Consider the following 27605-nt stretch of genomic DNA (forward strand, 5'->3'; position numbering starts at 1 on the left):
AAGTACATGCGAGCCACAGCCAAATCTGTTAGCCAAACCTAGTAGCCTACTAAATCTATAACCCAGTTGTTTTTACCTGAAAACTTCTGGACTGATAACCCTCGGACAAGGTAGAGAGTAGCTGCAGAAGTGGGAGGGGCCTTCACACATTCTACACACTCCGTGAAGTCCCAGCGAGCCACAGCCAGTCCTGTCAGCAAACCTAGTAGCCTACTTACAATCGAATTACCCGTGTTACCATGAAAAACTTCTGGACTGATAACCCTCGGACAAGGTGAAGAGTGGTCTGCAGGCCGTGGAGTAGGTGCCTTCACACATTTAACACACTCCGTGAAGTACAAACGAGGCCCACAGCCAGTCTGTTAGCAAACCTAGTAGCCTACTATATCGACACCCTCGTGTTACCCATGAAAACTTCTGACTGATAAACCCTCGACAAGGTGGAGAGGTGGCTGCAGATGTGGGTAGGGCCTTCACAGCATTTTACACACACCGTGAAGTACAAGCGAGCCACAGCCAGATCTGTCAGCAAACCTAGTAGCCTACTACTAAATCGGATACCCGTGTTACCTGAAAACATCCTGACTGATAACCCTCCGGGGGAAAAACACAAGGTGAGAGTCCGCTGCAGGCGTTGGACGAGGCCTTCACACATTTACACCCTCCGTTAAGTACAGCGAGCCCACAGCCTTCATGTTTCCTGTCAGCAAAAACCTAGTATCCTACTACATCGATAACCCGTGTTACCTGAAAACTTTCTGACGGATATCCCTCCGGTACAAGGTGAGAGTGGCTGCAGACGTGGGTGATGGCCTTCACACAATTGTACAAACACTCCGTGACAGTACAGCGAGGCCAAAACCAGTCTGTCAGCAAACCTAGTAGCAATACTACATCGAGTACCCGTGTTACCTGAAAACCTTCTGACTGATAACCCTGCGGACAATGGTGAGAGTGGCCTGCAGATGTGGGAGGCCTTCACACATTTACACACTCCGAGAAGTAACAGAAGCGAGCCCACAGCGTCCTGTCAGCAAAACCTAGTAGCCTACTACATCGATACCCGTGTTATATCCTGAAAATCTTTCTGACTGATATAACCCTCGGACAAGGTGAGAAGTGGCTGCAGGCGTGGGAGGCCTTCACACATTTACACAACGCCGTGAAGTTACAACGAGCCACAGACCAGTCTGTTAGCAAACACCTAGTAGCACTACTATAATCGAACACTCCGTGTTACCTGAAAACTTCTGACTCGATAACCCTCCAGGACAAAGGTGAGAGTGGGCTGCAAGATATGGGAGGGCCTTCAACACATTTTACACACTCCGTGAAGTACAGCGAAGCCACCAGCCAGTCTGTCAGCAAACCTTAGTAGCCTACTACAATCGATACCCGTGTTACCTGAAAAACTTCTGGACTGATAACCCTCGGACAAGGTGAGAGTGGCTGCAGGCGTGGGAGGCCTTTACACATTTACGACACTCCGTGAAGTACAGCGAGCCACCAGCCAGTCTTGTCAGCATAACCTAGTAGCCTATCCTACATCGATACCCGTTTTACCCTGAAAACTTCTGACTGATAACCCTCGGACAAGGTTGAGAGGTGGCTGCAAGACGTGGGGAGGCCTTCACACATTTTACAGACACTGCCGTGTAAGTACAGCGAGCCACAGCCAGTCTGTCAGCAAACCAAGTAGCATTTACATACATCGATACCCGTGTTACCTTAAAACTTCTTGACTGAATAACCCTCCGGAACAAGGTGAGAGTGGGCTGCAAGGCGTGGGGTAGGCCCTTCACGACCATTTGACCAACACTCCGTGAAGTACAGTCGAGCCACAGCGCAATCTGTTATGCAAACCTAGTAGCCTACTACATTGATACCCGTGTTATACCTTGAAAAACTTTCAGACTGATAACCCTCGGACAAGGGTGAGAGTGGCTGCTGGCGTGGGCGGCCTTCATCACATTTACACACTCCGATGAAGTACAGACGAGCCAAGCCACAGCCAATTCTGTTAGCAAAACCTTAGTAGCCTACTACAAATTCGACACCCTTGTTTACCTGAAAACGTTCCTGACTGATAAACCCCTCGGACAAGGTGAGAGTGGGCTGCAGATGTTGGGAGGCCTTCACACAATTGACACACTCCGTGAAGTACAACGAGCCCACAGCCCAGTCTGTCAGCAAAACAAGTAGCCTACTACATCGATACCCGTTGTTACCATGAAAACCTTCTGACTGATAAAACCCTTCGGACATTATGGGTTGAGAGTGGCTGCACAGGCGTGGGAGGGACCTTCCACACATTTACACACTCCGTGAAGTATACAGCGAGCCACAGCCAGTCCTGGCTTCAGACAAACCTATGTACCTACTACATCGATACCCGTGTTACCATGAAAACTTCTGACTGATAAAACCCTCGAACAAGGTAGGGAGTGTGCTGCAGGCGTGAGGACGGGCCTTCCACACATTTACACACTCCGTGAATTACAGCGAGCGACACAGCCAGTCCCTGTCATCAAACCTAGTAGCCTACTACATACGGATACCCCCCGTGTTACCCTTGAAAAACTTCCTGACTGATAACCCTCGGACAAGGTGTGAGATTGAGCTGCAGGCGTGGGAGGCCTTCACACTTTTACACGACTTCCCCGTGAAGTACAGCGAGCCCACAGCCAATCTGTTAGGCAAACCTAGTAGCCTACAACATCGACACCCGTAGTTACCTGAAAACTTCTGGGTGAAAACCCTCGGAAACAAGGTGAGATTTGGCTGCAGATGTTGGAGGAGGCCATCACATCATATACACTCTCCGTGGAAGTAACAGCGAGCCACAGACCCCTGTCTGTCAGCCAAACCTCAGTAGCCTACTAACATCGATACCCGTGGTTTTTCTGAAAAACTTTCTTGGACTGATAAACCCACGGACAAGGGGAATGGAGAGTGGCCTGCAGGCGTGGGAGGCCTTTCACACATTTACACACTCCGTGAAGTACAACGAGCCACAGCACAGTCTTTTTAGCAAAACCTAGTAGCCTACTATAACTCGACCACCCGTGTTACCTTGAAAACTTCTGACTGATAAACCCTCGGACAAGGTTGCGAGAGTGGCGCAGATGTGGGGAGGCCTTCACACATTTACACACTTCCGTTAAGTACAGCGAGGCCACAGCCAGACTGTCAGCAAACCTAGTAGCCTACTACATCGATACCCGTGTTACCTTAAAACTTCTGACTGATAACCCGAACCCTCGGACAAGGTGAGAGTGGCTGCAGGCGTGGGAGGGCCTTCACACATTTACAACACTTACTCCCGTGAAGGTACAGCGAGCCACAGCCAGTCTTGTCCCCCAGCAAACCTAGTAGCCTACTACATCGATACCCAGTGTTTAACCTGAAAACTTCTGACTGAATAAACCCTCGGACAAGGTGATAGTGGCTGCAGGCGTGTGGAGGCCTTCACACATTTAACACACTCCGTGAAGTACATGCGAGCCACAGGCCGAGTCTGTCAGCAAACCTAGTAGCCTACTACATTGATACCCGTGTTACCTGGAATACTTCTGACTTGATAACCCTCGGACAAGGTGAGAGTGGCTGCAGGGCGTGGGAGGCCTTCACACATTTACACACTCCGATGAAGTACAGCGAGCCACAGGCGTCTGTTCAGCAAACCTAGTAGCCCCTACTACAGTCGATACCCGTGTTATCTGGACAACTTCTGGACTGATAAACCCTCGGACAAGGTGATAAGTGGCTGCAGGCGACGTGGGAGGCCTTCACACATTTACACACTCCCGTTAAAGTACAACGAGCCACAGCCAGTCCTGTTAGCAAACCTAGTAAGCCAACTATATCGACATCCGCAAACCCGTGTATCATATACCTGAAAACTTTCTGACTGATTAACCCATCTGAAAAAGGTGAGTAGCTGGCTGCAGATGTGGGAGGCCTTCACACAATTTCCACATCCTCCGTGAAAGTTACAGCGAGCCACAGCCATTCAGTCAGATGTACAGGCAAACCTAGTTAGGCCTACTACATCGATACCCGTGTTACCTGAAAAACTTCTTACTGAATGTTAACCCCACGGACAAGGTGAGAGTGGCTGCAGCGTAGGGAGGGCCTTTACACCATGTACACACTAATACCGGTGATAGTACAGCGAAGCCACAGCCAGTCTGTCACCCCCCCAAACCAAGTAGCCTACTCACATCGATACCCGTGTTACCTGAAAACTACTGACTGATAAACCCTCGGAACCAAGGTGACGAGTGAGGCTGCAGAGCGTGGGAGGCACCTTCACACATTTACACAACCGCTCTCCGGTGAAGTACAGGCGAGCACACAGCCCAGTCCTGGGTCAGCAAACCTACGTATCAAACTACATCGATACCCGTGATTACCGTGAAAACATCTGACTGATAACCCTTCGTACAAGGTGAGAGTGGCCTGGCAAGGCGTGGGAAGGCCTTCGACACATTTACACACTCCGGTTGAAGTACAGCGAGCCACAGCCAATCTGTTAGAAAACCTAGCTAGCCTACTACAATTGATACCCGTGTTACCTTGAAAACTACAGACTGATAAACCTCTCGGACAAGGTGAGAGTGGTTCAGCAGTCGTGGGAAGGTGGGCCTTCACAACATTTTACACACCTCCCGTGGAAGTACAGCAGCGAGCCCATCAGCCAAATCTGTTAGCAAAACCTAGTAGCCTACTACATCGACCAACCACGTGTTGGTGGATTTACCTGCGAAAACTTCTGACTGATAACCCTCGGACCAAGGTGGAGAGTGGCTCTGCAGGGTGGGAAGGCCATCACACATTTACACACTCCGTGAAGTACAGCGAGGCTCCACAGCCAGACTAGTCAGCAAACCTAGTATGCCTATCTACATCGAATAACCCGTGTTATCCTGAAAACATCTGACTGATAACCCATCGTACAAGGCTGTAGAGTGGCTGCAGACGTGGGAGGGCCTTCACACATTTTCAACACCACTCTCGTGAAGTACAGCGAGCCACAGCCGATCCTGATCAGCCAAACCTAGTAGCAAACTACACATCGGATACCCGTGTTACCCTGAAAACTTCCTGACTGATAAAACCTTCTCCCCGGACAAGGTGAGAGTGGTCTGCAGGCGTGGAGGAGGGCCCTTCACACATTTACCAACAGCTCCGTGTGTAAAAGTACAAAGCGATCCACAGCCAATCTGTTAGCAAAACCTAAGTAGCCTACTACCATTGATGACCCGTGTTACCCTGAAAACTTTTCCAGACTGATAACCTGCGGACAAGGTGACATGAGTGGCTGCTGGCGTGGGAGGCCTTCTACACATTTACACACTCCGTGTGAAGTTACAGCGAGCCACAGCCAATCTGTTAAGCAAACCTAGTAGCCTACTACACTCGACAACCCGTGTTACCTGAAAACTTCTGACTGATAACCCTCGGACAAGGTGAGAGTGGCTGCAGATGTGGGAGGCCTTCACACATTTACACACTCCGTGAAGTACAGCGAGCCACAGCCAGTCTGTCAGCAAACCTAGTAGCCTACTACATCGATACCCGTGTTACCTGAAAACTTCTGACTGATAACCCTCGGACAAGGTGAGAGTGGCTGCAGGCGTGGGAGGCCTTCACACATTTACACACTCCGTGAAGTACAGCGAGCCACAGCCAGTCTGTCAGCAAACCTAGTAGCCTACTACATCGATACCCGTGTTACCTGAAAACTTCTGACTGATAACCCTCGGACAAGGTGAGAGTGGCTGCAGGCGTGGGAGGCCTTCACACATTTACACACTCCGTGAAGTACAGCGAGCCACAGCCAGTCTGTTAGCAAACCTAGTAGCCTACTACATCGATACCCGTGTTACCTGAAAACTTCTGACTGATAACCCTCGGACAAGGTGAGAGTGGCTGCAGGCGTGGGAGGCCTTCACACATTTACACACTCCGTGAAGTACAGCGAGCCACAGCCAGTCTGTTAGCAAACCTAGTAGCCTACTACATCGACACCCGTGTTACCTGAAAACTTCTGACTGATAACCCTCGGACAAGGTGAGAGTGGCTGCAGATGTGGGAGGCCTTCACACATTTACACACTCCGTGAAGTACAGCGAGCCACAGCCAGTCTGTCAGCAAACCTAGTAGCCTACTACATCGATACCCGTGTTACCTGAAAACGCGCTTGGTTATCAAGTGCCGCTATGAATTATACAACATCATTATTATAACTACACATCAAACAGCGCTGTAAGAAAATAGTTACAGTAACAGAAGAGTATTATGTTCTAGTACTTTTTAGAATTTGTAGTATTATATATAATTATTTTACGTATATTTATAACAATAGTGAGTGTGTAATATGTAAGTACAATGAGAAACAGCTACGATTTAAAAATTATATATTCTTATTACATACTAGGCATTTAACCAATAGTACAAGTTTTACGCAAATATATAACAGCAATACACCTCGCTGCGGCGGCATCACAGAAGAACCTGATAATTTCGCACGATGGGCAGTTTTGTTGTTGAGATCGAATACCGGTTTACCGTACCAAGCACAAACTGTGGAAGCTTCAGGTAATTATGCAACGCAGTGCGCTGCCCGCGGTTTTATTACAGTGGACTGATAATTTCGCCAGAGAGGAACTTTGTTGTTGAGATCTAATACCGGTTTACCGTACCAAGCACAAACTGTGGAAGCTTCAGGTAATTATGCAACGCAGTGCGCTGCCCGCGGTTCTATTACAGTGGACTGATAATTTCGCCAGAGAGGAACTTTGTTGTTGAGATCTAATACCGGTTTACCGTACCAAGCACAAACTGTGGAAGCTTCAGGTAATTATGCAACTCAGTGCGCTGCATGCGGTTATATTACAGTGGGCCTGATAATTTCGCTAGAGAGACAGTTATGTTGTTGAGATCTAATACCGGTTTATTATACCAAACACTTACCTTAGAAGCTCCAGGTAATTATACAACACACTATATTGCACACAGTGTCATTAGAGTGGACCTGGTAAGTTCCCACGATGAGCAGGGGTTATGAGGCGTATCATTGTTTTAACTAGTGAGTTAAACCTATTTGTATTGACCTTGATGAACTATTACGATATAATTCTAGCAATAACATTGCAGATGTCATTAATCAATTTTTAATGGCCCCTTTGATTTGCAATGCTTTTAAATTTAAATTTATTTTAAACATTTTATGAAACATACGTACGTAGGATTGAGAAGCCTATTAATTAAGTTCCAAAAGCAAATTGTAACCATATTGAAAACGTAATCTGAGAGACATGAAGGTGAGATGTTAAGATCCAAGATGTTATCATTGCAACAAGATTAATGAGGGATTTTAAGATAGCAACCCAACTTTGAATAAGCACTACACTGGATAGGTTATTATTACAGACCTCTAGTATGCGCCATCTCTCTTCTTTTTTTAATTTCTTCAAAGTAAGGTGTTAATTGATAGGCGTCCGACTAATAACTTTGTCTTAGCTCAAAAAACCTATTTTCGGAGGAAGAGTTGAAAGTTTTCATACAATAAAAAAAGTATACTATAAACAATCAATTAGGCTACATTAAGCACACAAATGACATACACATGACATGAGCTGCAACATGTATACGAGTACATTAAGCAGCTAAACGTGACTTTCCCACAAGTAAAGGACTATTCGCGAAATTGCACTTATACTTAGGAGAATTGAATAGAATGTTCAACATTCATTAAATATACGTACATTAAATGCCATTATATACGGGAGTACAATTTCAAACATGGTTGGATTCAGATTACAGGTAAACAATAAACCATAATTTGCATCTAACGCGAATTGTCAAACGAATCAAAATGAAACGGCACTGAGTTAAGCAGATTCGCCAAGCCATCAATGAGCTATTATTGCAATAATGCATACAGTCCCTATGAGGCTGACGGCAGGGGGGGTCAATTACTAATCATGTATATATTATGCTATACAAGCTGGTTATTATGTTGACTGTGTGCACATGGCTTATACATTCATAGATCCATTATGCGACTATTATAGATGCAAAGCTCATTGTAAAGATTACTTTGTATTAATTACAGCTACTGCCTGATTTAAAAACAAACGCCAGGAACAACTTAGGTATTTCCTACTGATAATAATAGCAATAAACAAACGTATGGATCGCTAGTTGTATGTTACTGCTTTACACAGTTTAAACGGACAATAATGAATTAAGCTCGTGTTTGCACGTTTCGCTGGCCACGTTGGAACTAAAAATATTTATACTGTTAAGAGATGGCAATAAAACCACATTTATTGACACAATACAAACGCCATGTTTAACCTCAACTCGTCACTCACCGTATTTCAGTTGATTTGCAAACAAAGTTCGATACTGATAAATATTTATGTTTCACAACAGCTAGGGGCGCCGAATGAAAACAAATGAAGACAACTTTATTCCGTCTGTTACAATATTTTAAATAGATTACAAACGCTGTATCGTGATTTCAGAGAAAATATATACAAAGTCAGTTTACTACAGTGTTTGTTCATAGTGAAACAGGTGGTGTGGAATTATGACCGACCGTCAACTTCGGAAGTGTATATAAGTAAAATATATCCAAAATTAATTATCTGAAATATCACTAAAACGTTAGTTGTTTTTGTTCCTGTGAGGCTAAAACCCTTTTAAGGAAATATTCAAGATAAAGTATATTCCAAAATAAATTAATCTTAACATCTAAAATTTTGCCAATTCGTATCACGAATATTGTCAAGTAACTTAGAATGCATAAGATATCGCCTTTGTGGATAACCTCCGAATATCGATAATTAGACACAAGGCTGCTAACAGTCGGAGGTAACGATCACATGTCCTGCACGTATTAGCCGTACACACGGCTGCTAACGGTCGGAGGTAACGATCACATGTCCTGCACGTATTAGCCGTACACACGGCTGCTAACGGTCGGAGGTAACGATCACATGTCCTGCACGTATTAGCCGTACGCACGGCTGCTAACGGTCGGAGGTAACGATCACATGTCCTGCACGTATTAGCCGTACACACGGCTGCTAACGGTCGGAGGTGACGATCACATGTCCTGCACGTATTAGCCGTACGCACGGCTGCTAACGGTCGGAGGAGGTATACGATCACATGTCCTGCACGTATTAGCCGTACGCACGGCTGCTAACAGTCGGAGGTAACGATCACATGTCCTGCACGTATTAGCCGTACGCACGGCTGCTAACGGTCGGAGGTGACGATCACATGTCCTGCACGTATTAGCCGTACACAACGGCTGCTAACGGTCGGAGGTAACGATCACATGTCCTGCACGTATTAGCCGTACGCACGGCTGCTAACGGTCGGAGGTAACGATCACATGTCCTGCACGTATTAGCCGTACACACGGCTGCTAACGGTCCGGAGGTAACGATCACATGTCCTGCACGTATTAGCCGTACGCACGGCTGCTAACAGTCGGAGGGTAACGATCACATGTCCTGCACGTATTAGCCGTACGCACGGCTGCTAACAGTCGGAGGTAACGATCACATGTCCTGCACGTATTAGCCGTACACACGGCTGCTAACGGTCGGAGGTAAACGATTCACATGTCCTGCACGTATTAGCTGTTACACACGGCTGCTAACGGTTGGATGGTGGACGATCACATGTCCTGCACGTATTAGCCGTACGCACGGCTGCTAACGGTCGGAGGTGACGATCACATGTCCTGCACGTATTAAGGTTGGGACACACATAACCGCACCGCGCCCGACACGTAAGACGGCCGTTTGTTGGCCGTCATACGGTGAAAGAATTGCAGTGCAAGGTTTCAACCTGCAAGTCCACACCTGTCCGCACCGACACCAGACCGTCGTGGCCGCACCGTGCCCGCACCGTCACCGATATGTTTAGTTTGAATTTTGACGGGCACGGTGCGGTCTACGAGCGGCATCTTATGTTGTTTACTGTTGCGTTCTTCTTTTTTAAAACAATTTAAGTAGTCTACACGTTCTATTTTATTGAATTATTTAGTATAGCCTGCTAACTCTACAACTTTTATCCTGTGTTCGCGTACAAAATCATATTTATTATTAAAAGTATTACAATTTCTTACCTTAGAGTAAACTAGTCATATTTTCTTATTGTGTATATTTTCTTATTACAACAAATTTGAAAACCATGTTGTACATTAAGTGATTTTAAACAACTAAATTCGAATTATGAAAAATCTATAAACATTTTTCATTCATTACAAAATAACAAGCATGTAATTATTTGCGCAAAAATCTATTTTTCTTTGATATATTGAAGTTACTTGATAAATTTATTCCGGTATTTTGTAAGGGTCATATTTTAGAATGTTTCTATGACATTTTTAATTTTTTATTCTTTTCACTTCAATAAAGTAAAAATAAAAATATTTTATTTACAATAAGATTTCAAGCAAGAAAAACTCATGTTAAAAATAAATAATAATAATAATAATAAATCATTTATTTCCCCATAATAACACACTGAAATATTACAAATAAATATTATTGCCAGTGCTTTAGTAATAAATAATACTATGACATAACGTATTTATTTACAATAGCAGTAAATAAAAAAATACAAAAAAATGTTTTCTACTTACTTTATTTCTAATTTATGTACTTGGAGTAATAAAATATAAAAAAGTAAGTTACATCCTTTTAGATTTTTCTTTCTTTTTTTAAACTAATAATTAGGCCAATAGATTTACAAAAATAAGGGAAATTTAGGTACCCTATAAGAGGCTGTGCCTGTGTTGGGGATACTATATACAAAAAGAGTAAAAAAATAAAAATAGCGGAATCGAGCAAGAATGAAATGATAAAAATGTGTCATTGTAGCTTATTTAGTAAATAATGTACTCTTACGTTTAAAAGTTTAAATTTAGTATAACTAGTGTGCTGTATTAAACAAAAAGGATTTATGCATGATTTGCAATTCAAATATTAGGCTTTACACATGTAACATTAAATACTATATTATAAATAAGTATTTTATAATGCTCTAACGTGCCTATTTAAATATTATTATAACTTAGCAGACAAGACTAACCATACAATAATTTATTAACTTAAACATATACTCAATATAATTTTGACCGATCAACCATACTCTATTTTTTTAGAAAATATATTTATGTTTCTACTATTTTTTTGACTGATTCTGGTAATAAATTATTTGTCCTCGGAGCTATAAAAGAAAAAAAATTGTAAAATCTGTTTTTTGTAAGTTCTCCAGTATATATTTTACAAATATTTACTATGTTTTACAAATTATTATTAACGGGCTTGCAACATGGCAAACTCTCTGGCATCACACTATAGCTCTTGGGTTTTAATAAAAAAAACACTAAATATACTGTTTGTAGTGTATTTGACCGAAATTCACTGCAATGAAACACAAAGAACAAGAATTATAGAGATAAAAATATAACCAAGATAATGACATTTACAAATTTTACATACTAGCTGATTGTACAAAGCTTTTACTGTAGCATTACAATGTTTCATTCACCACAGCGATTAATAAAAATAACAACAATGAAATTAACAATTTTCTAAGGTAATACTTAATCTTCCGAATATTTTTTAAGTAGCTGTCACTTCTAATTCAAAAGAAACATGTTCTAGTACAAACAGTGAGATTGTTGCGGTCGGACTGCATACGGACATGTGTGGCCTCACGGTAACCGAGCCGAGCCCGCACCGACACTCGGCCGACTCACGTGTCGGGCACGGTGCGGTTATGTGTGTTCCAACCTTTAGCCGTACGCACGGCTGCTAAACGGTCGGAGGTGACGATCACATGTCCTGCACGTATTAGCCGTACGCACGGCTGCTAACGGTCGAGAGGTGACGATCACATGTCCTGCACGTATTAAGGTTGGGACACACATAACCGCACCGCGCCCGACACGTGAGTCGGCCGATTGTTGGCCGTCACACGGTGAAACAATTGCTGCGCAGTATTTAACCTGCAAGTTCAGACACGTCCGCACCGACACCAGACCGTCGTGGCCGCACCGTGGCCGCACCGTCACCGATAGTTTCAGGTTTGAATTTTGACGGGCCCGGTGCGGTCTGAGAGATCTCTTTTGAGCGGCATCAGCCATGGATGTGGAGAAACTTATTGAAGAAATAAGGAAGTTTCCTGTAGTTTATGACCAGATCGAATGACAAATATCGGAATACAGAATACAAGGAGAAAGTGTGGAAGAAAATTGCTGACAATTTGGAGCTTGGAGAGGGTAATTATAAATTTAAAAAGAGTTGGTCCACATTTGCGTTCTTCTTTGTAAAAATATTTCAGCAAACGTTTTATTTAATTGAATTATTTAGTATACTAACCCTACATCGTGCGCTGACATTTTGTACGTTTTTATTATTTTAACTGCAATATACTTAAAATTAAAATAATTAATTTACAATATAGTTTTCAAGTACGGAAAATAAACATGTACTCTAGTACTGCTATACAATTGTACTCTTTGTCTCCGCAATAAATACTTGACTATTGACTATATTATATATTTTACTAATATTTACTATGTTTTACCCATTATTATAAAACTATCTGCAACATGGCAAACTATGGCCTCACACTAAACGTTCTTGTGTTAAAGTAATACAAAATATACTGTTTGTAGTGTATTTTATTGAAATTCAAAATCAAATTTATTGATAAAAGTATTGGAAATATTTTTTAGAGTAAACTGGTCATATTTTCTTATTGTGCTAATAAAATACATCAGTTGGTATTTTATATTGTTCTAATAATAAGTAATTATAAAACTATGTTGTATATTAAGTAATTTTAAATAACTAAATTAGAATTATGTAATGTATTGGATTTATTTGGTAAAATTTATCCCGGTATTTCGCATGGGCAAATTTACAATGTTTCTATGAAATTTTGTACGTTTTATTATTTTAACTGCATTAAAGGTCAAATAAAAATAATTTATTTACAATAAAGTTTCTTAGTACGAAAATAGTAGCGAGTATACATTTTAATTCGCCGCTTTTCATTAACACCGTTGGATTATACAGTTAGAGTTGGGATAAAAACTTGAAATTTCACAATTTTGTAGTCAATACTATGGCAATGACGATGTAGTAGATAAATATTTTAAAAGTTTATTACAAGTGCTATAAAATAAATATTAATTAATTAAAACCAAATTGAGCTTTGGCGATGAACATGAAATAATGAGTCGGCTGCTACTTTTTTTATTTATTGGTCAGGCGAGTTTCGTCTGCGAGAAAGTTTGAGATAATAAACCAAATTTTACCGTAGTATTTTTATAAATTTTTGGAGTAAACAGTTTGTCGAGAAACGAGGTATAAAGCAGATACAAATTTCATGCGGCGCAAACACGTGCCCGCTGCTTCGCCTCCCTACGCTGCAATAGGTTAAATGTTTAAATGCTCAACCTCTTTTATACTCAAATCTATAAACATTAGTAACTTATTATGGGAATATATCTAAATTTGATTAAATCAACTAATCGTTGTAGTGGGTTTCAAAAACAAGAAGTACATAATAAAATGAAATATGATATGTATTTAAAGCAATAGCCTCTAAATTAAACCTTTTACAATACGGAATAACTTGAATGTTCTAACTTAAATAGTAAGTTAACTTTTTAATGTAATGTTACAGTTTACAATGTTACTGTTTATTTGGTGTTACAGTATATATCAATGAATGATTTCTAACATTCTACTAAACAGGTTACAGTATACACGTTTTTTACAGTATCCTTTTATGGTATTTAGTTTTATATTACCTTACATTACAAGGAAATACAAATGGTACACCCACGCCATTTTCGCATCGGAAGTATATTTTTAGTTTGAATCAATTCCTTAAAAAAACTTCCAATAATACACATTATATAATCCATCCACGTATATATATATATATATATATGAGTTATTACTGTGTATGATATCTATTCTTTATTTGGTGAAAATAAGCCTGAAGAACAAGACTGACGAGAAGTATGAAGTCTACTACCCAAGGAATAATCACAGCTTTCGTTTTAAATGTATTACGAACTCTCTGTTTTATGGTAATTTTGTTTTCGTTATACACAATTTCGAAAGAATGGTTCTGAGCCTGACTATTTAAAATTATTTTTTTTAAAATTCATAAATTAGCACAAATATTATCCGTCACTCCGGAAATACAAAAGACATACAGCCTCTAGTTTACAAGCAGGATGAGATCGTTACGCGCTCGGACAGCGTTAACGGACAAGATCGTGGCCTCGCGGTAACCGAGCCGAGCCCGCAACCGAAACTCGGCCGACTCACGTGTCGGGCGCGGTGCGGTTTATGTGGTGTCCCATAACCTTTAGCCATAACGCACGGCTGCTAACCGGTCGGAAGGTGACGATCACATGTCCGTGCACGTATTAAAGGTTGGGACACACAATAACCCGCACCGTGCCCCGACCTACGTGAGTCCAGGCCGGATTGCCGGTGCGGGCTCGGCTCGGTTTACCGTGCAGGCCTACCCACAATGTACCGTATGCAGTCCGAGCGGCAACAATCTCCACTGTTTGTTTTCTAGAACATGTTTCTTTTGAATTCGAAGTGGACAGATACTTTAAAAAATATTCTGGAAGATTAAGTAATTGCTTGAGAAAAATTGTTTAATATAATTGTTGTTATTTTTATTAATATCCGCTGTGGTGAATTGAAACTATTGGTTAAATGCTACAGAGTAAAGCTTTTGATACCAATCAGCTAAGTATGTAAAAATTTGTAAATATCATTATCTTGGTATATTTTTTTTTATCCCTATAATTACTTGTTCATCTGGTTGGTTTCATTGCTTTTTTTTCAATGAATTGTCGGTCAAATACACTATATAACCACGTTATATTTAGTGTGTTTATTGTATTAAACCCAAGAGCTATTAGTGGTGATGCCAGAGAAGTTGGCAAGCCCTTTTATAATAATTTGTAAATACATACTAAATAATTTGTAAAATATATACTCGTTCTACTGGAGGATACTTACAAAAAACAGATTTTACAAAATGTTTTTTTATAGCTCCAAGGGAAAATAAATATTAGTTATTGCCCAGAATTAGTTAAAAATAGTAGAAACATAAATATATTTTCTAAAAAAATTAAGAGTTATGGCTTAATCGGTTCAAAATGATATTAGAGATATTCTGTTTAGGAATAATACATTAGTGTAATGGTTAGTCTTGTCTGCTAAGATTATAAATAATATTTAAATAGACACGTAAGCGCATTAAATAAAGAAATAATTATTTATAAATATAATATTTAATGTTACATGTGTAACGCCTAATATTTTGAATTGTAAATCATGCATAAATCCCTTTTTATTGTTTAACTAACAGCACACTAGATCTTTCTGTTGTTTTTTTTTTTTTTTTTTGTTTGTGTTTTTTTTTCTTATTTTTTTGATGGTATAAACTAAATTTAAACTGTATGAAACACGTAATGAGTACATTATTTACTACATAAGCTAACAATAACCTCATTTTTATCAATTTTCATTCTTGCTCGAATTCCGCTATTTTTATTTTTTAAACCCTTTTTTTGGTGATAATTAGTATCCCCAACACAAGGCACTCAGCCTCTTATAGGGGTACCCTAAATTATCCCTTATTTTGCAAATCTATTGGCCTACATTATTAGTTTTCTAAATAAAAGAAAGATAAAATTCTAAAAGGATGTTAACCTACTTTTTTATATTTTATTACTCTAAAGTACATTAAATTAGAAATAAAAGTAAGTAGAAAACATGTTTTTGTATTTGTTATTTACTGCTATTGTAAAGTGACGTTTTATGTCATAGTATTGTAATTTATTACTAAGCACTGGCAATAAATATTCTATTATATTTTATTTTGTAATATTTCAGTTTGTTATTATTGGGAAATAAATGATTTGTTATTATTATTTTATTTTTAACATGGGGGTTTCTTGCTTGAATACTCTTATTGTTAAATAAAATATTGTTATATTTTTTACTTTTACTTTATTGAAGTGAAATAGAAATAAAAAATGATAAAAATGTTCATTAGAGAAACATTCCTAAATATGACGCCTTTCACAAAATACCGGAATTAATGTAATCAAGTAATCTTCAAATACATCAAAGAAAAATAGATTATCGCGTGCTAAATAATTACATGCGCAAGCTACTGCTTGTTATTTTTATAATTAATGAAAAATGTTTTATAGATTTTTCATAATTTCGGACATTTTGGTACAACATGGGTATTTCAAATTTGTTGTAATAAGAAAATGTGGCACAAATAAGAAAACAATGACTATTGATGGCAATTTTATGTTTACTCTTAAGGTAAGAAAATGTAATTACTTTTTTTTTTTTTTTAAATAAATAAATTATGATTTTGTACGCGAACACAGGACAGGATGTAGAGTTAGTAAGCTATGCTAAAATAATTCACTAAAATAAAACGTGTAGGACTACTTAAATAGTATTTAAAATATAAGAACGACCACCCCACAACAGTAAACAACATATGATTCCGCTCGTAGACCGCAACCGTGCCCGTCCAAAATTCAAACTAAACATAATCGGTGACGGGTGCGGGCACGGTGCGGCCACGACGGTCTGGTGGTCGGTGCGGACATGTGTGGAACTTGCGAGGTTTGTAAAACTGCGCTTGCAATTCCCCCCCCCCCCCCACCCCCCCCCCCCCCCACCCCCCCCCCCCCCCACCCCCCCCCCCCCCCACCCCCCCCCCCCCCCACCCCCCCCCCCCCCCACCCCAGATAATCGGTTTTCACCATGTGTTTAATACGAGGGTAAAGGTAGGGACACCACATAACCGCACCGCGCCCGACACGTCAGTCAGCCGTATGCTGGCCGTCATACGGTTGAAAGAATTGCAGCGCAGTTTTCAACCTGCAAGTCCATACTTGTCCGCACCGACACCAGACCGTCGTGGCCGCCACCGTGCCCGCACCGTCACCGATATGTGGAGTTTGAATTTTGACGGGCACGGTGCGGTCTACGAGCGGCATCATAATATGTTGTTTACTGTTGCGTTCTTCTTTTTAAAACTATTTATGTAGTCTACACGTTCTATTTTATTGAATTATTTAGTATAGCCTACTAACTCTACATCCTGTGTTCGCTTACAAAAATCATATTTATTGATAAAAGTAGGCTATTACATTTTCTTACCATTAGATTAAACTAGTCATATCTTCTTATTGTGCATATTTTCTTATTACAACGAATTTGAAAAACCATGTTGTACATTAAGTGATTTTAAACAACTAAATTCGAACTATTAAAAAGTCTATAAACATTTTTTCATTAATTAAAAAATAACAAGCATGTAATTATTTGCGCAAAAATCTATTTTTCTTTGATGTTTTGAAGTTTATTTGATAAATTTATTCCGGTATTTTGTAAGGGTCATATTTAGAATGTTTCTATGACATTTTTATTTATTATTCTTTTTCACTTCAATAAAGTAAAAATAAAAATATTTTATTTACAATAAGATTTTCAAACAAGAAAAACCCATGTTAAAATAAATAATAATAATAATAATACTAAATCATTTATTTCCCCAAAAGTAACAAACTGAGTATTACAAATAAATATTATTGCCAGTGCTTAGTAATAAATAAGACTATGACATAACGTATTTACAATAGCAGTAAATAACAAAATAAAAAAAATGTTTTTCTACTTACTTTATTTCTAATTTATGTACTTAGAGTAATAAAATATAAAAATTAGGTTACATCCTTTTAGATTTTCTTTCTTTTCTTAAACCTAATAATTAGGCCAATAGATTTACAAAATAAGGCAAATTTAGGTACCCCATAAGAGGCTGTTCCTGTGTTGGGGATACTATATACAAAAAGGGTAAAAAATAAAAATAGCGGAATCGAGCAAGAATGAAATGATAAAAATTAGTTGTTGTAACTTATGTAGTAAATAATGTACTATTAGTCTACGTTTCAAGGTTTAAATTTAGTATAACTATTGTGCTGTAGTAAAACAAAAAGGATTTATGCATGATTTACAATTCAAATATTAGGCTTTACACATGTAGCATTAAATATTATATTATAAATAATTATTTTATAATGCTCTAACGTGCCTATTTAAATATTATTATAACTTAGCAGACAAGACTAATCATACACTAATTTATTATCTTAAACATATACTCAATATCATTTTGACCAATCAACCATACTCTAATTTTTTTAGAAAATATATTTATGTTTCTACTATTTTTGACTAATTCTGGCAATAAATTATATGTCCTCGGAGCTATAAAAGAAATAATTTTGTAAAATGTGTTTTTTTGTATGTTCTCCAGTATATATTTTACAAATATTTACTATGTTTTACAAATTATTATAAACGGGCTTGCAACATGGCAAACTCTTCTGGCATCACACTATAGCTCTTGGGTTTAATACAAAAAACACCAAATACACTGTTTATAGTGTATTTGACCGAAATTCACTGCAATGAAACACAATGAACAAGAATTATACATTATACATTAAACATATAACCAAGATAATGATATTATTTACAAATTTTACACACTAGCTGATTGTACAAAGCTTTACTGTAGCATTGCAATGTTTCATTCACCACAGCTATTAATAAACATAACAACAATGAAATTAACAATTTTCTCAAGCAATACTTAATCTTCCAAATATTTTTTAAGTATCTGTCACTTTGAATTCAAAAGAAACATGCTCTAGTACAAACAGTGAGATTGTTGCGCTCGGACTGCATACGGACATGTGTGGCCTCACGGTAACCGAGCCGAGCCCGCACCGACAATCGGCCGACTCACGTGTCGGGCACGGTGCGGTTATGTGTGTCCCAACCTTAATTCGGAAAGTAAGGTCCGATTCGCGTTAACTAGACAAACAGTAAGCGAGTAGGGAAATGCGCATGCGCCCTGACTCCCGGTATGCATTGCGCGCAGAACGACGCCATTTGCAGTGAAATCGTTGTAGTCTGCTGTTGTCTGTGTCTTTTTAAAATGTTTAAAACTATTGAACGTCCCGCCGACTGTGAAATACGGTCTGTGATACGGTTTTTGACAGCAAGGAACGTTTCAGCAGCGGATATTCATCGAAAGATAAGTGAAGTGTACTGTCCAAATGCATTGAGTGACAGCCAAGTGCGGAGGTGGGTGAGAGGTTTTAATGATGGACGGGAAAATGTCCATGACGAACCACGATCTGGTCGGCCGTCAGTGATCACCGAAGATTTGTTGAAAGCCGTCGATGAAAAAAAAGATCGGCGATTCACTGTTTCTTCATCAGCAATAGAATTTCCAAACGTGAGCACGTTGTTTAAAATTGTTTCTGAAATTTTGGATTTTCGCAAATTGTGCTCACGTTGGGTTCCCAGGCTGCTTACTGAGGAACACAAAAAAAGAAGAATGGGTATTGTTCTTGAATTTTTGATCCAATATCATCAGAAAGGGGATAACTTTTTAGACCACATTGTGACGGGTGACGAGACATGGGTTTCCCACATAACCCCAGAAACAAAACGCCAGTCAATGGAGTGGCGTCACTCGACGTCACCGGTTAAAGTGGTTAACAAGACTGGTTATCGTCGCAGGCGGCCGACTTCTATGACACCGGCATTCAAAAACTTGTAGATCGTTATGACAAGTGTTTACACAAAAGTGGAAATTATGTAGAAAAATAGTGATTGATGTCAGGAATCAAATAAAACAAGTTTTTTGAAAAAATATGGTGTGGTTTTTTTTAAATAAAAAAAACGGACCTTACTTTCCGAATTACCCTCGTATATTTGATGAATATGATTTACCAATGGATAATAATATAATATAATTACTTTAATGCTGAGATAATTCAAAAAGAGGTTAATACTTAGGAGTAAATGTTTGTTCAACCAAAATAATGAAATGCCTTTATTAAAGAGGTGAAGTTAGGGCTGTCAAGCCCTCTCTACTACTCAACCTCATATCATATACAGTAAATTAACAATCATCATCATCATCATCATCGTCAGACGTTTCCGTTCTCACGGGTCGTCGTACACAGCCTCCTCCACTTTAGTCTATCGTTCCAGGTCTCCTCTTCATCCACCTGTATTTTCTGTAGTCCCCTTCTCTCTATGTCTTTCCACACTTGGTCCTCCCATCTTCCTCTCGGTCTTCCTCTTGGTCTTCTTCCTCCTTCCTCCTTCTCCAGTGCTATTCTAGGCATTCTATTATCTCCCATCCTCTTCACATGCCCCATCCACTGTATTCTTCTTCCTTCCATTGTCTCTTGCAGTGAAACTACCTTCAATCTTTCTCTGGTTATTTCGTTCCTTATTCTATCTCTTCTTGTAGTCTTCTCTATCCCTCTTAAAAATCTCATTTCTGCAGCTTGCAATCTGCTTAAATCATTTTTAGTCCACGTCCACGTCTCTGCTCCATATAATAAAATTGGTTGGAAATAAGATTTATACATCAATACTTTTGATTCTTTCCCAATGTTCCAACTCCACACAATCTTCTTTACCATATTGAAAAACTTTCCACTCTTCCATATTCTGTTTCCTATCTCTTCTCTTATTGTGCCCCTATCTGTTATGATACTTCCTAAATAACAGAATTCCTTCACCTTTTCAAGTCTTTTTCCTTCAACTAACACGTCTTTGTTATTTCCATCCCTTCTCTCTACTTTCATTACTTTACATTTTTGTATGTTCATCTCTAAACCATATTTCTTCGCCACTTTTGCCCATTTGTTTAACTCTCGTTCTAACTCTTCTTCCCTATTTTCCCATATCATTATGTCATCCGCATATGCTATTGTCTTAAGTTCTTCTGCTCCTCTGTTTCCTTGTACTTCTAGAATAATTTCATCCATTATAATATTGAAAAGGAAAGGTGACAATATGCTTCCCTGCCTTACTCCTCTCTCTGTTTTAAAAGTATCTGTATATTTTTCTTCAATTCTTACCCTGTTTTTACATATGCCGTACAGGTTCTTTATTCTTTCTACTATTCCCTCACGCAATCCTCTCTTTCTCATACTCTCCCATATCCTTTCTCTCAGTACCTTATCATATGCCTTCTGTAGGTCTATAAACGCTACCATTGTATCTTTTCCGTATTCCCACCTCTTTTCTAACACTTGTCTCATCACAAAAATAGCATCCACCGTTGACCTACCTTTCCTAAAACCACATTGCTCCTCTCTTCCTGTTTCTTCCAGTACTGGTCTAATTTTCTGCAACAGTATTTTTTCATAAATTTTTTGTGTATGGCACAACAAAGTTATTCCCCTGTAATTCTCGCATTTTTGCTTATTGCCCTTCTTAAAAATCGGCACTATTATTCCCATTTTCCAGTCTTCTGGTATCTTCTTTTCCTTCCAAATCACTCTCATCACTCTGTACAACCATTGAATTCCCAATGGGCCCGCCGCCTTTATCATCTCAGCCGTCAGCTCGTCTATTCCCGCAGATTTCCCCTCTTTCATCTCTTTAACCGCTTTTTCCAATTCGCACATACTAAAATCCTCTTCATCTTCTGTCTCCTCTGTCATATCTCTTCTTTCCTCTTCATTTTCTGTTCCTTCCAGTAGTTCCTTAAAATACTCTTTCCACGTCTTCAAAACCTCTTTCTCCTCCCATTTGATTTCCCCTGAAACATCCACCACCTTAGTCAACATTTCTTTAGGTTTCGTCTTGTTCCTTATCACCCCATAAAAAATCTTCTTATTTCCTTTGAAGTTTGATTTCAGTTTTTCTTCAAAATCCTTCCATGTCCTCTCCTTTGCCTCCTTCATCATCTTTGCTGATGCCCTTGCAAGTCTCTTCCATTTATCCCTCTTTTCGTTTGACCTATCCTTAAACCATTCTCGCCAAGCTCTATTTTTGTTTTTAACTGCTTCAGCAATTCTTTCATTCCACCAAGGGGTCTCTTTATCCCTTCTTTTACCTGAAGTTCGTCCACATGTTTCTTCTGCAGCTTTGACTATAGCATTCTTGAAATTTGTCCATTCCTCCTCTCCTGTTTTGACCTCCCCCTTGGGTATCGTTCCTCTAATGTTATTTACAAACTCCTCTCTAACTTTCGTATCTTTTAACTTCCATGTCTTGATTCTTGTTAGTCTTTTGCATGTATCCTTTCCAAACCTCATTCTTTGAAAATCAGCTACCACCAGCCTGTGATCTCCTCCCATACTTTCACTGGGTATAACTTTTACATCTGCCATGTATGGCTGCAGGCATTTCCTCACTAATATATAATCTATTAAACTTGGCTGTTCACCATTCCAATTGTATCTTGTGTATTTGTGGCTATCCCTTTTCTTGTTCCAGGTGTTCCCTATCACTATATCATTCCTTAAACAAAAATCCAGTAAATTTTCTCCTTCTAAATTCCTTGTTCCTACTCCATAACATCCCATTACCTCTTCATATCCTTGTCTAAACTTACCCACTTGTGCGTTAAAATCCCCAATTATTATTGTTCTCTCTTCTTTTACTTGTCTTTCCAGATCCTCTTCAAACTCTCTCTTCTCATCGTCCGTGAATGAAACATTCATGGTCATTACTGAAACAAACGCCTATTTTGAGAGCCTTGAGAAAACCTATTATTCGGAGGGAATAAAAAAATTTGAAAAACACTGGACAAAATGTATTGAGCTAAAAAGAGATATATTGAAAAATAAAATGTTTATTTGCCGAAAAAAAAAATTGTTTTATTCATTAAGTCACACAGATCTATCAAACCGCTCTCATATTGTAACATGGTCTATCCATTTCAGGCTTCAATTTATAGTTAGTCCGAGATTCTTTACTTTGGTAATTTAGTTCACTATTGTTAAGTTTTAGTTTCGATGGTATCAAGTTTAATATGGTTAATCAGTCTACCTATAATCCTTGCTTGCGTCTTGTTTTCATTCAGGCTCAGTCCATGTGGTTTAGCTCAAAAGTTAATAGCTTCAATATCCAAGTTGAGCAGTGACACAGCTGTGTCTAGTTCATTAAATAAATAGTGAAAGTATGTTTGTAAATCATCTGCGTAAAAATGTATATTTGAATATCTTTTGATTGAAGTAATATCGTTAATGTAAAGTGAGAATAGAATAGAATAATATCACTTCAATAATATCAGTAGGTGTAAAATATTATAATCTGAAAGCACATGTTTCCAAAACAGATTTGTTTGTCCAGAACAACAATTGTTGGCAATCTGCCTGGACATGTTTATGGCTGGCTCTGAAACAACAAGCAAGTCTCTTGGCTTCTGTTTCCTGTATCTTCTGCTGTACCCTGATGTGCAGAGGAAGGCACAGCAAGAGATCGACAGAGTTGTGGGCAAGGAGAGACTGCCATCTTTAACTGACAGGCTTAAGTAAGATGACACTTTTATATTTGTGATGTAACATTTCACTTAGAAATACTGATAATAATATAAATAATTTTTAAAGAAACCAATAAATTTTGGAACCTAATGGATTCATATCATAACACAACATTAAACAAATATAAATTCTAATATTCTAATATTTATTCTGGCACATTGGTTATAGCAGATTATATAAAACTGTATAAAGTACAAACGCAATTTAATTTTAAATAAAAATAGCAGTATTGAATTTTGCATTGAAACTCTATACTAAATACTTTGCCCAATAGATGCTTTTTAGTTGTAAAAATTATTTTGTCTCATTCTTGAAAAAGTTTACTTTAACTTTTTGTTTCTGGTAAATTTTATTGCTACCTCATTAAATATTACTAAATAAAAATTAATTTGTTGTAAAACATCATTTGACAGTCCCATTACTATGCTAAGCATTTATACTTTTTACATTGCAAGACATTTTCATGAGAAATTGTGTCCACAGCATGCCTTACAATGAAGCTGTGGTGTTGGAGTCCATACGATTGTTTATGGGACGCTGTTTTGGGCTTCCCCACAGAGCTCTCAAAGATACAACACTTCAGGGATACAACATTCCCAAGGTAAAACTTATCAACCTTCCTATGGTGAAATATTCTTAACTGAATTAAGGTATGTACCAATTCTCAGAGATAATACAATTTCAACTTTAAACTTGAATGAAGGTTATATTATAGTGAGTTAGTGTTAAGAGCCCTTTTATGAATGTTAATATAAATAATTATGGTATCATAACAGTTTTAATTCATTTAATATATAAATATACACATATGTCCATGTCAATTTCTACATTATTAATGAAGATTAAAAAATTAATTGTCTCCTTTCTTCTATTTTTTTACAGTAATTTGATTGTGCTGTTATTCTATATTACAACTATCTTGTTCTAATTAATTTACTGTTTATGATAAAATGGTATCTTGGTGCAGTTATACTTAGATGTTGTTTGGTTAAATCTTTATTGAATTTACATTTTATGTTTAGGATACAATGATAATTGTCAATTTTAACTCAGTCATGATGAATCCTGAGTTTTGGGACAATCCTGACGAGTACAGGCCAGAGAGATTCATTAAGAATGGATGTCTTGAGATACCAGAGTTTTACCTTCCTTTTGGTTTAGGTAAGTAGGAGATACTAAATAGTTTTCACAGTTCTGAGAAAGAATACACATGTACTGTAATCTGACCACAACAATGCATGCAAGAGTACTAAGATGATAGGAGAAAGCACTCATTTTGCCAGTCAGTCAGTAAAAATGAATTCTTTGTATTTGAAAATGCAATGTTTTTTTATTACAGTTTCTGTTGCTATCATTTCCAATATCCATGATGAACTGTCCGTTTACAATTTAGTCAACAGCTCAGATTTTATCTTATGAAAAACAGCCGTATGAATCCAATACAACTGACTAAAGTTGTACCAATTGTTTTGGTAATTTCGATGAATTTCAAGGCTGTTACCAACCCTAGTAAATTGTAATTGCCCTCATTCAATTTAAATTATAATCAGAAACGTTTTTTGTAGTAATCTTAGCTTATTTGCCCATTACTTTCTTGCCTAAGCCAAAGAAAAAAGAAAGTGTTAAGGCAATCAAAATCAGTCTTGAATTGTTCCTATAAATGTAACCGATTGTATGGTAGGATACATTAAATCTGGGCTATCAAACAAAAACTGGTGATTACAAAAATCAGTTCAAACTAAGTGAGTTTCTATTTATCTCAAGCATTGTCTTTAGCATGTAAAGGTTAAGTTTGTACACACTTGTAATGAAAGGTAACAATATTTACAGGGAAACATCGCTGCATAGGCCAAACCCTCGCCCGGTCCAATGTGTTCCTACTGACCACCACTCTTCTACAGAAGTACGATTTCTGCGTGCCCCCTGGACAAGAGCCCCCATCGACCAAGGGTGTGGACGGAGCCACCCCTGGTACTGGCCTGTACAGTGCTATGGTCAGGCCTCGTTCAGTTCTCTGATCTTTCGTTCTCAATACTGCTTTCTTAAGCTTCATACTGATTCTAATTTAGAAATAATGATTAGTATAGACTTAGTTTAAGCAGATGTTAAGATACAACTCAGAGCATATTTGAAAAGTAAAAACAGTATTAATTAAACAGTATGATATGAAGTTGAGACTTTTAGGTTACCTTCAGCAAAATTAACCAATAGAATGTAAGTGGTTCTCAAACACCAATTGTACCCTCCAAGACAAGCATTTACATGGTGATGTGTTTGTCATTCACTCTTTTATGATAATTTCCAGAAGGATAAAAATAAAATAAGCATTACTTTAAGGTTAAGGTATAACAAGGCTCAATATTCTTGCTTACATTAAAATGGTAATAGATAAAAAATAACAGCTGTTTAAGAATTAATTAAGAAATTCGTGAAATTAGTTTGTTCTTATATGTAAGAGAGAGATCATATATTCCAGTCTGAGAACCACTAACCTGTATTATTATTAGTATAGTTTATACACTAGAGTTTAACCAGCATTTCATTTTATAGGAAGCCAGGTAGAGTGTGATAACAATATATATTCATCCACATAGCTACTATTAAATATTTATATTTTTAGATTATTACCAAGGATAACTATTTACTGTCAAATGTAACTGAAAACTTTAGATATCCTGAAATCAAAACTCGTTATTTTTTATGTAATTAAATTAGATCAATTCAGGATTAATCCTCTATATCAGAGGTTCCCAAACTTTTTTGGCCCACGGCTCCCTTTGAGTACAGACATGGCTTTGCGGCGCACCTAGTATAATTTATCCGTTTTGCATTGCACTTACATTACACTAATTAAATTTTTAGTATAAACATTTAATAGTTATTTGTTATTATACTTTACGTAGCATTGTTAATAAGATTGTTATTACTTTTTTAACAACACACCAGGTTTACCTTTTTCTTACAACGGTAAAAAACATCATTAAACACACAAAAGTTGGATTGTACTTGATTTATTGCAAAAAAATGTAATAATAATAACTTAAAACAACCATAAGAAAAACACGACTCCCTTTATAAGAAAATTCTATAATAGAAATGAAATGCTAACTTGAAAAATATTATACATAAATAACAAAGTCCATAAGTTTCTGTTTCAATGGGACGGATGCGCTTGTTTGTCTTTTATAAGCTCATTGTACCTGGGTGTAAATTTTGATATAGCAACCCGTATTTTCTTTTCAATGTTAAGCTTTGATCTATACTTGGATTTTATCACTGCAACAGCGGAAAAACCACACTCGCAAAGGTAAGAACTTGCTAATGGAATAACTGCACGCAAAGCCTTTTTGCTCAACAGTGGAAATTCGTTTTCATTACCATTCCAAAACTCAAACAGGGATTGGGACTGAAATTTTGATTTCAATGACAAGTCCGTTGAAATGTCAATTAGCTGTTCTGCATCTTCATTGCTGAAGTTTTAAGGTATTTCAGTTTGAAAACTGGTCCGCACTGTATTGTAGTATGATGACATTTAGACTCTTTGGTAGACAACGGCGGTGCACCTAGCACTAGCTCGGGCGCCCGGGGGCGCCGCGGCGCACACTTTGGGAAACTCTGCTCTATATGGTTCCCTGGGCACACCCCAATTATAGCCCACATTCATGAATTATCAGAGCCAAAGACTGACTTTTTTATTTAGATTGCTTCATTTAGGTTAGTTTTCATTGACATTAACTAAACATTCAGTACAAATGTAATAATCACAATACAAAAGAAGATAGTAACTATCCTGTGTATTGTAGAATAACTTAATATTCTATATGAATCTTCTCTTTTTTAGATAAGTATATTTATATGAAACATTTCAAAAGTTGTTTTAATTTGTATCCTTATCCCTTAAACATTTTTTGGGTGTATGTAAAGAAACTAATCCTTTTCCATTATAACAATTAAAGAGGTACTACTAAAACAATGTACCTTCTGATTATTTTAATACATGACTTAAGTTAGTAGCAGAAACACTTAGTGGTTTTCTTTGTGGTCACCAGCATCCATGGAGTCAAGATTCAGGGTCCAATTAAAAAGAAGACTTTTATTTTGAAAACTATACTTTGTAACG

The 27605-nt window shown here is 38.0% G+C and overlaps 1 protein-coding gene across 1 annotated transcript; it reads left to right on the forward strand.

Annotated features, from left to right (window-relative positions):
- Positions 1–12231: 12231 nt before the first annotated feature.
- On the forward strand, positions 12232–27350 carry LOC124363941 (probable cytochrome P450 303a1). Its single transcript, XM_046819239.1, has 5 exons — positions 12232–12319; positions 23295–23475; positions 23969–24086; positions 24508–24646; positions 25316–27350. The coding sequence occupies exons 1-5, from the start codon at positions 12232–12234 to the stop codon at positions 25501–25503; spliced, it is 714 nt and encodes a 237-aa protein (XP_046675195.1). The 3' UTR covers positions 25504–27350.
- The last annotated feature ends 255 nt before the right edge of the window (positions 27351–27605 follow it).

Source organism: Homalodisca vitripennis, chromosome 1, assembly GCF_021130785.1.
Source record: "Homalodisca vitripennis isolate AUS2020 chromosome 1, UT_GWSS_2.1, whole genome shotgun sequence".
NCBI classification, from domain to species: domain Eukaryota; kingdom Metazoa; phylum Arthropoda; class Insecta; order Hemiptera; family Cicadellidae; genus Homalodisca; species Homalodisca vitripennis.